General features: G+C 39.1%; 1 protein-coding gene across 4 annotated transcripts in view; it reads left to right on the top strand.

The window, feature by feature from the left end:
* The window catches only part of LOC122154316 (DNA helicase MCM8-like), an 18,229-nt gene extending 2,986 nt beyond the window's left edge, over nucleotides 1-15,243 (top strand). For 3 of the 4 annotated variants that reach the window (XM_042801795.1, XM_042801788.1, XM_042801784.1), the window contains exons 5-18: nucleotides 432-535; nucleotides 2,379-2,577; nucleotides 3,482-3,567; nucleotides 4,937-5,088; nucleotides 6,164-6,362; nucleotides 7,113-7,143; nucleotides 7,426-7,566; nucleotides 9,246-9,387; nucleotides 10,009-10,204; nucleotides 10,476-10,689; nucleotides 11,654-11,863; nucleotides 12,442-12,518; nucleotides 13,033-13,222; nucleotides 14,540-15,243. In XM_042801795.1, coding sequence (XP_042657729.1) covers nucleotides 432-535; nucleotides 2,379-2,577; nucleotides 3,482-3,567; nucleotides 4,937-5,088; nucleotides 6,164-6,362; nucleotides 7,113-7,143; nucleotides 7,426-7,566; nucleotides 9,246-9,387; nucleotides 10,009-10,204; nucleotides 10,476-10,689; nucleotides 11,654-11,863; nucleotides 12,442-12,518; nucleotides 13,033-13,222; nucleotides 14,540-14,632 — 2,034 coding nt within the window. In that variant the 3' untranslated portion in view covers nucleotides 14,633-15,243. Of the gene's footprint in view, nucleotides 1-431; nucleotides 536-2,378; nucleotides 2,578-3,481; nucleotides 3,568-4,936; nucleotides 5,089-6,163; nucleotides 6,363-7,112; nucleotides 7,144-7,425; nucleotides 7,567-9,245; nucleotides 9,388-10,008; nucleotides 10,205-10,475; nucleotides 10,690-11,653; nucleotides 11,864-12,441; nucleotides 12,519-13,032; nucleotides 13,223-14,539 lie in introns of those variants that run through there. The other variant, XM_042801801.1, reaches the window with a different exon arrangement.
* Nucleotides 15,244-17,089: the final 1,846 nt, after the last annotated feature.

Consider the following 17,089-nt stretch of genomic DNA (forward strand, 5'->3'; position numbering starts at 1 on the left):
AGATATCTGTGCTGTGTGTCCCACCTCATGCAGCAGAACCACGACTGGTGGGTGAGCAGATTCAGGAATTCTGGCTCTGTTCAATGTCTCTTCAAGTAGCATTTCGCTGCTTGTTGACAGACAAGTTTTCAGATGTTTGTGCTGTAGTCAAACAAAACACAGGTTGACCACAGCATTAAAAATGGTTGTCTGCTTTTTTTTTTTTTTAATGAAAAAACCCAAACCCAACAAATAATTTTAAATTCCATTTGAAGCGAAGCTTAAAACTGCTCAAAAGCAGAAAAACACTGTTTAGTTGGGGGGTCACTGGACAGCAGAGAGCTTTTTAGGTGGGGGATCTGATTGTAAGGGATGGTAATCAAATTGTGTAGCAAATGGAATCCATGTTGCATGACACGCTGCATTGGTGGCTGCCTTTCTCTTCTGTCTAGGTGCTAACAAAGGACCTTGAAAGGCACGCTGCAGAGCTGCAGGTGCAGGAAGGATTACCGCTTGAGGGAGAACCTATAATAAATGTGCCTCTCATTCATGCTAGGTAATGGGCATTGAGTATTTGGGGTTTTTTTCCAGGAAGATCTATTTGTTTTTTTCCTCACCGTGATAAAGGCTAAATTGCCTTTGTGAAGAAAAAAGTGAAATGAAACCTGCTTCTAAGTTGAACAAACAGCTTGTAACTAGAAAAGCTTCTAAGTAGAGAAGTAACTTAAAAGTAGAACAACTATTCTATGAAACATGTATTGATTAAAACCACCACTATTTGAGTTTCTGCTGTTTACTGAAGAAGTTGGGAAGTGATTATTGTTTTTATTAGCAAAAGGCTTGTCTTTGTAAGGAGGCTGATTTTGTAGACAAAAACTACTGCCAGTAGTATTAACTATTCCTTGTGTGGATGTTTTCACAGTGGTGTATGAGGATATGTTTTTTCGTATTAGCTTAAATCTGTTAAATGATTACTGGTAGACAGTCTCAAGAATATTAATTATAATTAATCAAACTTTAATTTGAAATTAAGAAGCTGAGGTTACACTAATTCTGAATAAGTATGTACTTGCAAGAATCATAATTACTGTTATAAAACGTGATTTCCTTTGAGTTTTAATGAGTTTAGTGAGTTCCTTTCAGTTTAATGCCCTTAACATGATTTTTTTTTTCCTTTATTAGAAGTAATGGTGTCACTGACTTCAGAAGTCTGAGGGGGACTGGAAGTATATGCCCTATTTGAGTTAAAATTACTTTTTTTTTTTTTTTTTAACTCCCAACTGGTGATGGCTTAGTGTGGTATAGCCCCATATTTTGGCATGACAGGTGGATTTAGTTTGGGGACCTGTAGCACTAGGATATATTTTTAAGTTTTGCATTGTTATAAAACTGAACCCTTTTAATTACACAGTAGAATGTGTTTAGGAAAAACCTGTGGCCAAAAAAGGTATGTACAAGCTCTCAAATTCTGAGTTAAGGACCATTTTCCTGTAGAGGAAGGTATTCAGTAAGTCAGTGAAATATGCTCCTGAAATGGTTCTGCTGCGTAGACAGGGTTGAAAACGAAATGGTGCTGTTCAGGGTTTGAAGCAGGGAAAACCCTGGATTTCAGGAGTCAGACTCCTCTCATTGGTGCTGAGTTACAGGACCAGGGACAGTAGGTACAAATTTAAAAACGTAGAATTCCATGTGAACATAAGAAAATGCTCTTCTACTGTGAGAGAAGTGGTGTAGTCTCCATCCCTGAACGTATTCAAGACAACTAGATATGTACCTGGACAACCTGCTCTATCTGCCCCTGTTTGATTAGACAATCACATCAGGTCCATTCCATGATCAATGATTGTGTTTAAAGTTTGTTATTCTGAATGATTTGGCTATGTATTCTTTGTTGTCCTTAACAAGGTGCAGTGTGTTGTTCCTGATGACAGATTCTTATGTCCTTGAAACATGAAAACTCACCCTTCCTTTTGGAGCATAGGCATAACAAATCTTTGATCCTTCTGTGTTTCAAGTCTAAACACTGGTCTTAATCTGAAATAATTTAAAGAGATGGTTATAGATGACTATAAAGTAATTTCTGTTGTTTACAGGAGGGAAGTGTCACTCTATAAACAAGCTGTACAGCTGTTGATGTATATACCCTTGGGGAACATTAAATGTCACACTGCTTTCTAGAACAGGAATCAAAGACTATAACATGGGTCCACAGACAAAGTGTTTCTAACCATTGCTCTGGATTATTGTTAATAATTAGTGTGTAATTTGTTTGTTTTTTGTTGTTGGGTGTGAGATTCTTTTGGTTGTATTTGGGGGGGGGGGGGGGGGGGGGGCGCGCTGTTTGTCCTGCACTTAAATATGGTAAGCTTTCAAAATGTTAATGCTTAACTTTTGTATAGGGTGTACAACTATGATCCACTAACTCAGCTGAAAAACGTTCGGGCCAACTGCTATGGAAAATATATTGCCTTGCGTGGTACTGTTGTGCGTGTCAGTAACATTAAGCCTCTGTGCACTAAGCTAGCTTTCATATGTGGCACGTGTGGAGGTGTTCAGAGTGTTCCTCTACCTGATGGAAAGTATACTCTTCCAACTAAGGTCAGTTAAAACCATTTAACTCCGTACTTTTCCCTTACCTATAATGATTTGTCAAAAAGCAGCACTACTGGTGTAAAAAAAAAAAAAAAAAAAAAAAAATCTCACTATTAAAGCTAGGTTAAACAACCGACACATTAGAAACCGTTAAACTTACCATGCAACTTTTTATTACTGCACACCTTTGTTATCTGAAAAAAAATATATCCAGATGAAATAAAAGCAATATGTAGAAACTCCCTCAAATCTAGGGGAAAAAAAAAAAATCTCTTAATTTTCATTTCACCAATTATATTTAAAAAGCCTGTTCTACCTCACTGCAGTGGTTTTCTGTGCTTAGATTGGGGTTCTTTGTGGGTTTTATTTAGAACTTTCTATTTTAATTTCACTGTTTTTTAATCTGGATTTAAAAAATCATTAGACATAGGATAGCGCCCAGTTATTTTATCTTACCTGATGTACTCAAGTGAAAAGTATCTCCTCTGGAACATCTGCAAATATTTAAAAAAAACAACTAAACAAAAAAACCCCCAACCAAACATAAAACCAAACCAACAAAAACCCCAATAAAACCTCCAAACCAAAAACCCACCAACCCAAACCCCCCAAAAAACAGACAAAACCCAACACATAGAAACTCAAACTAGTTCACCAAGGGGATCATACAATTCAAGCTGTACTTGTTCGAACAGCTCTGAGTCAGGGTTCAGGTGTCTGTGTTTGATAGTTCTTCATTAATTATGTTGTGCTAATTCGCAGCCCTAATTTAACTAGCTTTTTTCCTGAAATGGTGTCAATGAATCGCATTGCTTTGCTTTTTTTTTTTTTTTTGTTAATCAAATAAGGCAATTTCTAATTATGATTTTAAAAAAAGGTGGAGAATGAATTAGAATTACTCTTGTTATAGTGCCTTATTCCCGAGTGCCGTGGCCGATCCTTCACAGCTGACAGAAGCTCTCCTTTAACCACCACAGTGGACTGGCAGTCTGTTAAGTAAGCACGTCTTCCCTTCTGCACAAAAATGTAATGCAACAGGGTAGTCAAAGCGGTGGGACAGTTCATTCCATGTTACACTGCGTCATTTTAATAATCTTATTATTTTTCTGGCGAGCGCTCTTTGAAATTTGTATTGCAAAGCGGTTGTTGTATTAGAGCACCACTGGACTTTGTATAATAAACCTACCCATTATGATAGCATCTTGGAAATTCTTCCTACCAGGACTGAGTTCTTTGAGAAATGTTCAGTTTGTGCTCTTTGCAGCTTTTCTTGGTCATTTCTAATTGTATCTATTATTTAATGAGTCCCTTTAATGAGTTGTAAATCTTCTAGAAAAGTACTAATAAATTACATTGGTCAGCTGTGACAGTTGACTTGTATGAACTGAAAGTAAATTTGAGGGTTAAAAATCTTATTTTGAAGTGATTGTGTCCCCCCAGTCCTTAAGGTACTCTCAGTAGAAGGAAATAGTGCTGTGCCTGCCCACTGATCTTCCTTCTATGTCTAATCAGCAAGTAGGCATACCTAAAATTTTGTGAGACTCGCTATTGGGGAAGAAGTCACTGTTTCTACAGAAATGAACAATGATAAAGTGTAGGAAGGTACTACGGCCATCCCATTATTGCCCTGTAATAGACATTCAGAAGAGTTTGTGTTGTTTTTTTGTCCGTCCTGTTAGCTCACTGCAGTAAGGGTGTCAGCATGTTTTTCTTTATTAACATTCTGTAATAAGTAATATAAAAAGTTGTTTTAAAAAGTGCTGACATTTTTGTCAGCAGCTCTAGAGGGTGCTGTTTAACACAGCTTCTTAAGAAAAAGCTTGACTCTGAGCTTCAAGGAAAAGTATCAGAGCTCTAAGTGCAGAGCCAAAGATGGAACCTTTTAAAGAACTTGTTGGTTGCTAGCCTTTTACAACTACTCAGAGTAAGCTACTGTTCTTGTTATGGTCTGAGGAATTTCTTGGCCTTTGCTCGGGTTAAAATGCCAGTTAAACATTTATCAGAGCTCTGATGTCTGACCTTAATTTTTATTTGAGGTCCATCTTATTTCAGGTACTGTACTTATTTCTACATGAATATACTCATCAGTGCTAGAAAAATCAGAATTTCAGCTTTAATTATTTCTGGAGTTGATAGTTATTGTCTTTCTGGGGTTTATGCATAATGTATACCCACTTATTAAAGTCTGAACTGAAAAAGTCTGTTTCTCCAAATTCAGCACTGCTGTTTCTAGAGTTTATCAGGGCATTCTGCTGTCTCCCTTCTCATTTTGGAAAGGATTGGATGGAAGCACACAGATGCAGATCTTGTATGCCATAAGTGGAAATGCTGTGCATGGAGCGTATGCTCACCTTATGTTTTGCAGGGTGCAGGAGCTCATGTCAGATGATCAGCGAGGAGCAGGCAGAATCCCTCGCACAATTGAATGTGAACTCGTTCAAGATCTTGTGGACAGCTGTGTCCCGGGAGATATGGTCACAATTACCGGGATAGTAAAGGTGTCGAGCACTGAGGAAGGTAAAATACATCATCTGAAACCAACACTTTTTTCTTAGGGTGGGGATTCTAGTCATTACACCAGAACAGCCATCTCCCTTCATTTGAGCCCTCAAAGTTGTAAATGCATTAAGTATATTTCTTCAGAAATATATGTATGGATATTTCTTCAGAAGTTCCCAAAGTTTTGTAACGAATTATTTTGCAAAAGCCAGAAGCAGTACTGTCCAAGAGGAGCACTGTCCCTAATCTCTACCGATAAGAGAGGGGGTTTGTAACCCACTGATCTCTACATGACTAGGGTTCCTGAATTTGAAGTGCCCATTTGACATCTGATGTTTTAGTATGTCAGCTGATAGGGAAGCCTTCTCTGAGCCACTGGTGTATCAGGGACATCCTTATTTCCTGAAGTCTCACAGAGACTCATTAGTTACTTAGCCTTTTCCCTTTAATGTCCCCTTCATACAATAGGAAAACTGTCCACACTGTTGTGAAAGTGTATTATCTTTCTTAGTTTAGTCTTCCCTGGAAAAATTTTACAACTTTTTTTTTTTTTTTTGTACCCCCCAAACTGAAGTATGTTGTACACAGCTGTAATAGGATATGTTGCAGAGAACTGCAGTACTGATTTACTGTGATACCGTGTTTTCTGCTCAGTAATTATGGGGGGGATATAGAAAATGAATAATAATTAAGCTACACCTTTAATTCTTCTGCACTATGGATTTTTATTCTCTAAATATTGAGTGGAAACATTTTATATTACACTTTTATTTAGTTAGAATAATGTAATAATTTAAAATTCTTGGAAAACTTCATTTATTCTGGGAGAAAATTCTCTCTCTATATTTATACCCTCCTAGTCCAGCAAAATATTTTATTATGTACCTATATAGAGGGCACTTAAAGAACAAATGTATCTGGAAACTTACTTTGCATCAATTTTTGAAAATGCAGATGTTCAAATACTTAAATACAAACATTTTTGCATATGGCTGTACTTAATATTTCTGAATTACCCTATGCCATTTGCAAATAACATCAGTACGTAACTATAGAAAAATATTCCTTCATCCTTTCTCAATTTTTCTGACAGGAGCTTCTAAAAATAAGAATGACAAGTGTATGTTCTTGTTGTACATTGAGGCAAATTCTGTCAGCAACAGTAAAGGACAAAAAACAAAGAATTTTGATGATGAGACTTTTCAAAGATCGTTCATGGAGTTTTCACTTAAAGACCTCTATGCTGTTCAAGAAATTCAAGCTGAGGAAAATCTGTTCAGGCTCATCGTGAAGTAAGTTGTTTCAGACCTAGACAAGGTGTAGGACTAGACTTCTGAATCTTCGTGATCACCTTCAGCCAAATGTGACAGCCAATCTTAAAGCTATGAAATGTCTAAGTCTTGTGTAATAGATACCACACAGATGTAACAAACTTTAGTGGGCAAGGGGCTTGGGAGGAAATGCAAGTATTGCAGTGGGGATGTTAAGACTTTGGGAGGGATTTAAGGATAGAGGGAAGTTAGTGGTTCAATTCAACCCTGAGACAGAAAGCTATGGATAAAAAAAAAAAAAAATTTGACTCCTCACTGAGTAAATTCAACGCACTATACTAAAAGGTGCAAGAACTGAGCAGAGGGCGTGAAAGACTCTCAGTTCAGACCAAGAAGTACTCTTCTAGCTGTAGCATCTGTCAGGCCCTCCCAGTGGAGTCAAAGAACATGAAACTAGCACCTTTGAAAAGAGATTTACAAGTAGCTACTTGATTAAGGTGAGAATGGGTGCAGAAACCGCTGCGAAACTGATTCTCCTCTGTGTTTTTGTAAACTCAGATGAAAGGCTTTTCTTATTTTAAGCATATCTGGTCGTCTGAAAATTTAAAGGAATTTGATGCTGCTGATTTAAACTGATTCTATTGGGAACTCAGCAGCAGCTACCCAAATGTTTTATATGGTTTTAGAGGCATTCTATAACAAGAACAAGTGATTATTTAATAGTAATACAAGATTTATATTCCTCTTATGTTAGTGTTCCTTGTTTTTCAGCTCTCTTTGTCCTGCAATCTATGGCCACGAGGTAATTATTTTATAACAGCTCTGCTCGCAACTTTAGTTTGAAATGTTTATGCCACAGTAAACTTCTAAAGGATTTATAAAGCTTATCTGGGGTGGAAGGGGCAGGGATTTTGTTTATAGGCGACTGTGACTCTCAGTCACTTTCAGTGACAAGGAGGTGGCAGCCTTATACCCTTAAGTTAAGCCAACCAGAAGGAAAGGGTTATTATAAGCAATTCTAGGGAGCTGTCAGTATTGGTCACCATGATCAAATGCTTATTAGCATTGGTATGTACCTCTACAGATTGTAAAGGCAGGTCTGGCCCTGGCGTTATTTGGAGGATGTCAGAAGTTTGTAGACGACAAGAACAGAATCCCAGTGCGAGGAGATCCACACATTCTCATTGTTGGAGATCCAGGATTAGGAAAAAGTCAAATGTTGCAAGTATGGGTTGATTTATTTCTGTTGTCTTGTTCTATTTTTCTCTAATTCCTTATCTTGACTTCTTACAAGCACGTTAGGATAGCTGTGCTAAGACCAAAACCTGGCTGGAGCTGTCTTTTCATGTAGGATAGAAAATAGGATAGTACCCAAAGGGGGGTCCACTGCTGTGCTCTCCTTCCAGGGACTCTTGCAGAATGAATCAGGCCTGTTAAAACACTTCCCAAAGCAGGTATACTTGGTCAAGACTGGGCTTTCAAGTACAGACTTGTTGTCCTGTCCTTATGTAGTTTTTTTTCACCAACCCTTTTCTCCGGTGTGGAGTTTCATTCCTTCCTATCCTCATTTAGCTGATCCATTGTCAAATATAAGAAATACACTGTTGGAACTAATGCAACTTTAACTACCGTGTCACTCAACTTCTGTTGGATTCACTTCCATTCTCTTAGTCTATTTTTATGTTGCTAGCATGGATCTCAGCTTCTTGGGAAAGGGACCCGCTGCTGCGTTTGGGTTTTAATCTTGGTGGGTGTTTCTGCATGACTGTGACAAAATCAGTTAGTAATAGAATTTTTTCATATTAAATGGTTCTAATGTTCCATGTATTTTCCCATGATTACTGTGAAGTGAGAGGGGGACACAGTTCATCTAGACCTGCGGTGTTGAATACCTCATTTAAAAAGTCTGAGCCTTTTTAATGTGGACATGTAATGTTGGGGTATGACTTGCAATAACTTAACCAAAGCGATGGATTTGTATGCAGGCATCTTGGCAAACAAATTTTTAAATTACTTTTTCACTGAGTGGGGGCTCTTTAGCATACGGTAAATGATTTGTTTTTTCCACATTGTTACTAAATAACAGAATGCCTTTCAAGAAAATCTAGTAATCCGCAGATAAGACCCTGAGACAAGGATCCTCTGTCATCACTGTCACAGGGAAAAAAAAATAATCCCAAGGAGAAAACCAAAGTTGTGTAGAAGCCAGTTTTTTTTTGTTCGGGTTTTTTATTCAATACTCAGTGCCTGTCACCTATCTGGTACTGAACAAATATCCTGTGGGTGTTATTTTTTTAAATAAAACAGAGGTACCAGTAACTATAGAGTTACTGGGAAAATCTAGTTATAACTGTATTCTAGGCAAATTTAACTGCAACATGTCTGTGTTCAAGCTTACCATGCTTTGCTTTTCTAGTTCATATTTCAAATTGTAGGCTACTTTGTGGATACTAGAGGCATGGAGAAGACTAGGATTGTCCTTTATCCCCTAGTTGTGGGGAGAACTATGCCTTCCTCCACAGAAGCAGCATGTGTGGGGCACCAGGACAAGATATTAGTCTAAATAGACCTTGGGGTCTGAAGATACAGAAACTGTATACCTGCAATTCTGTGACAGATAGCATGTCCCCAAGCATTTCAACATAACTTGAAGTGCTTGTGCCCAAGGTCCTAGTAGTTTTGATAACTCAGTAGACAGGGCTGTGCTGCAAGTATGGTGACCAGAGTTATTCCTACTGTTTTCCAGAAGTATGTCTCTCAGAGTTGCAGGGAGTTATAACTTTACTGTTGGGCCACGTTAAGCAGAAAGATACAAAATTGGGTTTACTTTGAATTGCTGCTCTGGGATAAGGCTTCTGAAATTCTTCACATCGGGGAGGCAAAAAATATTTATTTCTCTTCTAGGCTGTGTGTAATGTTGCTCCTCGAGGTGTGTATGTTTGTGGCAATACTTCCACCAGCTCTGGCCTGACCGTTACACTGTCTAGAGATGGTGCTTCTGGAGATTTTGCCTTGGAAGCTGGTGCTTTAGTGCTTGGAGATCAAGGTAAAACATGTAATGCTAAAGGTTTTGTGTGTCCGGATGGGGGGGGTCAGGGCTGTGCGTGCTGCTGAGTTTAACTACAGTGCTTGCATAACTGTGGACTAAGAATGTAAATCTGAAGTATGATATTGGCTTTCCACACGTTGGGAAGTTCTGAGCTTCTCCAGTAGCTTCTCTGGAGGCGATTCCTGCTTTCCTAGGGCTTAGAATGCATGTGAAACTGGAGTTCTGCAATTCACATGCTGACCTTACTTAATGTGTCAAAGAACTAGGGTTTTGTTTTTGAGAAATCTCCAACTTAATGGCAGCTGTTAGGCTCTTACTTGTTTTGAAAAATAGCTGGTTTATGAGATTTGTCTGTCTCCATTTTTGACAAGCTTGTTTTTTCATCTTGGTGTGTAATCAAGACACTGCTTCAGCAAGCCAGGCCAACTTCATAATGGCTCAGCTGCAGCACCGCAAAATTAAAACAAGTCTTGCTGAAATGGAGACTTGGTCTGATGTCTCCTGCAGTCCCTAGGACTTTAGGTTGGACTTCTGATGTAGCACTGGATTGCAGCATACACTTGTGCATCAGTTAATGTATTTTCTAATAAGTCTTTGTCCTGTGTTAATTGCTTCCAGGAATTTGTGGAATAGATGAATTTGATAAGATGGGAAACCAGCATCAGGCTTTGTTGGAAGCCATGGAACAGCAAAGCATCAGCCTTGCCAAGGCTGGCATTGTTTGCAGTTTGCCAGCTCGGACATCTATCATTGCTGCAGCAAACCCAGTTGGAGGACATTATAACAAAGCCAAAACAGTGTCTGAGAACTTAAAGTGAGCACTTCCTGAAATATAGTTCACATTCAGGAGTAGATGCTTCTGGCAGCCTTGTAGCTTGCATATAATTGCTTTCTAGTTTCCTGGAGCTTGAACACAAACCTACTGTAATAATTTTTCGTGGCTTTTGAGAGAGAAATTGCTGTTCTACTTTATTCTGGATGAATGGGACAGGATTTTTTTTGTGTCTTTGAAGTGGAGCAGAGTTGTTGTAATTCTTCTACTTCTTTGAGCACTGTGTGGGTTTGTTTTTTTTTCTTTATTCTAGAATGGGGAGTGCTTTACTGTCGAGATTTGATCTAGTTTTCATTTTGCTGGACACCCCAAATGAAGATCATGATAACTTGCTGTCTGAGCATGTGATGGCAATCCGAGCTGGAAAGCTGGCAGCATGCAGCAGCACTGTTGTGACTCGCACCAATACACAGGACCTCTCTGTTCTTGAAGTTGTTTCAGATCGACCACTGCTTGAAAGGCTAAAGGTAGGACTTGTCCTGTGGCTGTTGCTGTGCCCCTTCCTGTGGTGTTTCTTGCCCTGGGACCTGGCAACCCTGATCTGAATGTCTTCAGTCTCTGACTCTCATTTTTCTCATGATAATTGGCTATGAATTAAAGATGAAACATTTAGGGCTCCAGCCACCAGTTTCTACCAATTGTCTGCTGCAGCTAACGTTACCCCTCCTGCTGGAGCTGCTAAAGATGTGTCTCAAGCCATTGTCGTTTCCACACAGAAGACAATTTATTAGCTGAGCTGTTGTTTGTCTGTTTTTTTCCGGTTCTGGTAGTAAGGGGACTTTGCAGGAGATGCTCTAATGCAAAGTTGCTGTGTTGGATTTCAATGAAGAGCTACAGAACTAGACTGGAGTTAATAATTTAATGTAACATGATGTGCTGGGAAGTATTGAATCAGAATAAATCTGTGTGTAAACAAATCCTTGGGCATCTGCAACTCATGGAAGATTTGGGGATTACAGGAGAGGAAGCACATTTTTTACTAAACTGAAGTGATCAGTTTGAGAGCTGATATTGTGAAGTCCCAGGTCTTGGGAGAAATATCCCCTACTGGAGCTAACCACAGGTACTTTTGGAAATGGGATATCAGCAGTGATGGTTTACTCTTCCATGGAGCTGTATTTTGTAACAGCTGGGAATTGGGATTTTTTTCTTTTTGAGGGAGAATTCTTGACATAGTTAAATCATATTTGGCACTTCTTTATCATTGCAAAGGAGAAGCCTCAGCTGCTTTTTATGAAATGGCCAAGTGTGTTTCATTACATGTTTAAGCATAGGGTACGGACTTCTTAAGTACACAGTTCATATATGAAGCAATAAAGCCCTTACAGTGAAGTTTTTACCAGATAAAGCACAGATGAAGATTTTATGTTAAAATTTGCATTGTATAGGGCTCTGACAAACAGAAATCTAAGCTCTTTGTAATTGGGTTAGATCTTACCAGGAGAAAACTTTGACGCCATTCCACATCAGCTGCTGAGGAAGTATGTTGGATATGCTCGGCAGTACGTTCATCCAAATTTATCTCCAGAAGCTGCTCAGGTCCTCCAGGAATTCTACCTTGAGCTCCGGAAGCAGAACCAAGGAGTAGACAGCACACCCATCACCACGAGGCAGCTAGAGTCACTGATTCGACTTACGGAGGTAAATGCAAGCTGTAATACTTAAGGGATAGAAAGCAAAGAGATTATTCCTAAACTACTGCTGATATCCTATAGTTTTTGACAGCTTGTTCACTGCTATGATTTTTTTGTTGTGTTTAAAAAAAAAAAAAAAAGTGAGCATGCAAGAGTCTTACAAATGCTTAAGGGCTACTGTTGCTTAAAGCATCTTATAAAGTAAAGCACCCTGGAGGGGATGGAAAAGGAATCCGACGCATTCTCCCAAAAGGAGAAAAATTAGGTGCAGGTAAGAACAAGCTGCTGCCCATCTTGAACTTCAACTGCCACTGTTTTCACTAAGACTATTTGTGATCTGCCGCTTCCCAAGAATACACTGTTAAAAAGCAAACAATCTCCAAGCTACAGCCTAATGGCAGTAAACAGGAGATGACATTGAAACGCTATTGAAAAAATAGAGGAATCTTCCTCCAAATGCTGTAGGCTCAGGTTCCATCTCTGCTCCTATAATTTGTGCTTGTTGAGAGCGACTGTAGATTTTTTTCACATTGGCTATAATGTATCTTAAATATACCTTTGTGGGATGTTTTGTTTTGTTTTAAGGCAAGATCAAGGCTGGAATTAAGGGAGAAATCTACCAAGGAAGATGCTGAGGATGTAATAGAAATAATGAAATATAGGTAATACACACTGCTTTAAAAATAAAGCATCATAGTGCTATTAATTCAAAACTATTTTTTTTAATTACAGATATGCAAACACATTGAAGAAATTGCATTACTGAGTTTAGGCTCATGATACTAATATTCAGATTCGTTACCTCTTTAAAAACTGACAGTAGCCCTAAGTTGAATACTTTGGCTTAGGCCTTTGAGTTGTATCATCATAGCAGTTATGTGTATCTGCACAGTAACTTAGACACAAAGTGCTACCAAAAGTTTGGGGGGTTTGTTGTTTGTGGTTTTTTTGGTTTGTTTTTTTTTTTGTTGTTGTTATGTGATTACTCTCTGGTACAGTTGAACAATTCAAGTAATTTGGATAGATGCTTAGTCTAAATTCCTTAGATAGGAAGCCATTCCCTAGTATGAAAATCGCTATGTGGCTTCTGAAAGCTTTCTCAAGCAGTTATGTTTCAGGAAGCAAATTCATGTACTTACTTTTACCTCCTCTTGGTCTTTTTTTATATATATTTAGCATGCTGGGAACCTACTCTGATGAGTTTGGAAAACTGGACTTTGAACGTTCACAGCATGGGTCTGGGATGAGCAATCGGTCACAAGCAAAAAGATTTGTTTCTGCCCTTAACAGTATCGCAGAGAGAACTTACAACAATCTCTTTGACTTGCAACAGCTTCGACAAATTGCAAAGGAGCTACAACTACGAGTAAGTTTGGAAATCAAGCATTTCTTCAACAACGAACTGCAAGACCAATCAAAATTATTTATTGCAAAATGGAAACTGGGAAAGGCACATGTTGTGCCTTTATGCTGAACAGAAATAAGCAGCTTTTGCTGATTTTAGGCTGAACACTCTTCCCGTAGAGCTTTTGTTTGTAAGCTTTATGAATCTTACTAGCTGTTTGACAGTAGCAACTCCTTGCACTAGTAAGGGTTGGTTCTATTTCTGAAGCTGGTGCTGAAAAAGAATTCTGCTTTGTTTCATGAAAGGCAATTTTGGTTTCAGTAAAATTTGCTTCCTCTGGCTTCCTGGGGGACACACCTATTTTAATTCCCACATTTAGACTGTTACACTGTCTATTTTGTTCTATTTTGGCAGCGCAGTGATGTTTCTGCTTGGCTTTCTTTGGCCCAAATATGCCTTTAGGGTTCTCATTCCTGCTTCAAGCATCCTAATACTCTAACCTGATAGGAACATCATGTAGGACAGACGGCCACAAATGTGTGTTATCTTGTAATTGATTTGCATTCTGTACTTGTGGGGGGACTTCAGCCAAATAAAAATATCAGTAGTTAATTCTACTTTTTGCTTCATGATGAAAAAATTTAAATGGCAATTTAAAACAAGACTGGATTTCCAGTGTAATGAGTGAAAAGTAGTGATAATGAATTTCTCTTTTTGGAACTTAAGGGTAGTAATGCTCTGCTTTCTGTTAGCTTACTTTGGCCAGCTGGGGAAAGATGGCTTTAGTTTCCTAACTTGTTCAGATGTTGCCTGTACATAAGACTGGATTTGGTGTGAGTCCTGTCTGACAGAACATGTTACTGCCAGCTCTCTTCTTACAAGATCAATCATTCATTCAGCAGCTACTGACCTATAGCTAATTTGATCAATTCTAGTTTTCTCTTTCTATATACAATATTTTTCGCCCATTCCAAGTTCTATACCTGTAACAAATACTTGGAAATCATTGAGAGTTGTAGAAATCAGACTTTTCTTTGGTAGATACCTGTGTTTCAGACCTTAGATTTATACATATGTAATTCTGCATACTGTCTGGATGTCATGACGTGGAGAACGCTTGTTCTGTGTAACACCACAGCATAAACAGTGTGTAAGTAAAGCACAAAAGGGTGCAACTGACTGCATGCCACCTCCTAGTAGGTCAGCAGTTTGCTAAGGAAACGATAACCTATTCTTAGCTCACTTTAAACACGTCAGAACTTTGAAATATGTTGCTTTGCATCAGATAAAATGTAATTTTTCCAATTTGATGCTTATTGTTGTCTTGTCTTTTCCCAGGTATCCGATTTTGAGAGCTTTATTGGATCCCTAAATGACCAGGGTTACCTCTTGAAAAAAGGTTCAAGAGTTTATCAGCTTCAGACGATGTGAAAAGAGCCACTGCAATCAACTTTCTTGAGACATAACTGTTACATCTGATGGACCTGCAGGATGCTGAGCGCCCGCGGGCTTGCTTAAAGCCGCTGTAGGATAAACCGGCACATGGTATTGCTGCTCGATTCACCCTACAGGTCTGCTAGCTCAAAGGGGACTCTGTAAGACCAGCATGTACTTTGTCCTCCTTGAGGAGTGGAAAATACATTTTATATTGACATTATCGCAGTGCCACAACAGATTTTTACTTCTAAAAGAGACATTGGACCCACAAATTTAAAACCGGGAATCTTTTTGTGATAAGGTGATGCAAGTTGTATTTTTAGCACTGTAGTTCTTGAGAGGAATTTAAAGTACAAATGTGTTTCCAAAATGTTGGGACCCTTCAGGTTGAGACAACACAGTTTTACAGCTGTTAAGAAGTGTTGCTTTACTGGAACTGACTCCATTTTCTGCCTTGTATCTCTGTGTTTATTGGTCTTTGAAGCTGAGATTTTATTTGAAATGCAAGTCTGATTTAAGAAAACATCCTCATTACAATATTTAATTTGTAAAACAGGAATGAGATTTTATGTATGTCTTTCATTAAACGTTATGTATGAGAAATCTGTGATTTGTTCAGGAGTGTTACTCCGTAACAGTGAACAGGGGTGTGGGTGTTGATGGCCATTACAAGATACACAATGTGTTATAAATTGAGACCACAATGGATCATAATCCAATTATAATTTTATTAATTATAGCAAGTAGAATATGAGCAAAGACAGCGCTGGACGGCAGGGGAGTCTGCGCTCCGCCAACTGCCGTACTGATCAGTTCAAACAGTTCCTTTTTATACATTTTTACATCCGTGGTTGTCTTTGATCAGTACCCCTTCTGCTTGCACAAGTATCTGGTTTGTGTAAGCAATTGCGGTTATCTTATCTCACGCGGTCATCTTGTCTCACAGGTTATCTTGTCTCTCACAAGCGGTGTCTGGCAGCTATTTGCATAAGCAGTTTTTTTGTCTTTTGCCGCCTAACCTTTACATTGAGCTTAACATAAATTTCAATAAACAATACCCTTAGTTCATAGTTTCTTACAATCCCCCCTTTTTCTTTTATCCTATTATTGTTTATTAGATGCTACTTTCATTTTCGTCACTGCAAACAAACCTTTTTCCACAATTCCAACATTTATCATAACACTCTCAAGATAATACCTTACAATTACAATCATAGTTTTCACGTGGCATAACGCATTCACAACAATCTTTTCCACCAGGAAGCTCCTAATAGATCATCCCACCATTCTGAGTCTAACATTGAGGGTGTTTTCAGAGCACCATAGGTAAAACAGCTCTTATTCTATCTGCTATGTGCAGTTGTCGCCTTAATGTTTTTGCCGTGTGTTATTTATTCCTTGCTTTGTTCAGTTAATCCAACAAGTTGTGACCAACATGCAATTTGCTACTACTGTTTCACCTGTTGGCGTTAAGCAAATTCGAGCTGTGTGCCGAACTGCACAGTCAACCGTACTATCAGACACTCTGTAAACAATAATCAACAATTTATTAGCAAACAAGAACCTGAAATAATTAACTGTATAACAATCCAGCAAAGTCCCACGCGACACAATCAGAAAGAGAAAAAGTAAGAACCAAAGATATCAGCACTGTCCTTTGGATGTTGTCCTTCGATGTCTTGTTACCCTTACTCACGGGGCGGTAGCGATAGAAAGACAGAAAGAGTCCAAGAACAACAGTCACGCGCCGCGCGGTAACTCCTCTGATCAATAACATTTTCTTCTTTGAACTATAAGTCTGTTTCCATCACCTCATCAAGGTTTCGAGGGCGTCTTAGTTGTCTTCGTGATCTTGGAGGATTGGGGGGAGGAGGTGATCTCCGACACCAGCCACGAGACATTCCCTCGCATACCGCGATGGCAACGACAGTCACCACCAATATAATGAAAAATCCCAACAGCAGGGCGGCGCACACGGGATCGTCCCCTACTCCCATCTTCCCAAGATTGCAATCCAGCGGGATCAGTAAGATTAGTGGGATAGTCCAGCCCCAGGCTAGCGGCTTGACCGAGGAAGGTCCAAGTGCGCAATGAGCGGAAGTTTCTCTTCCACCCAGAATGCCTGTGCTGCCTAGATCTGGGCGGGCCTGGCAGTTGTTTTTGCCATCCGGGTATAGCCGAACTTTCGAGACCCTCCAACAACACATGCGCTTTGGACTGGGGGCGTGGAAATCCATCTTCCTGCTGTGTATGTGGACCCTGACTCCTGATCCCTACAGACCAGGCAGGTTCGCCACTCCCGCTCTCACTCTTGTACCTCCGATACCGCGAAAACAATGGAGCGTGCTTATGCATGGGCAGCAATTTATTGTGCAGCCTCGATGTTGGTAGCCCTCACTTTGTTTGCCTTTTTTACTACATATCTTTTGCCCTTGTAAATGTTCCTCTTTC

The sequence above is a fragment of the Tyto alba genome, unplaced genomic scaffold, assembly GCF_018691265.1.
Source record: "Tyto alba isolate M040663 unplaced genomic scaffold, T.alba_DEE_v4.0 Super-Scaffold_100000100052, whole genome shotgun sequence".
In the NCBI taxonomy this organism is placed as follows: domain Eukaryota; kingdom Metazoa; phylum Chordata; class Aves; order Strigiformes; family Tytonidae; genus Tyto; species Tyto alba.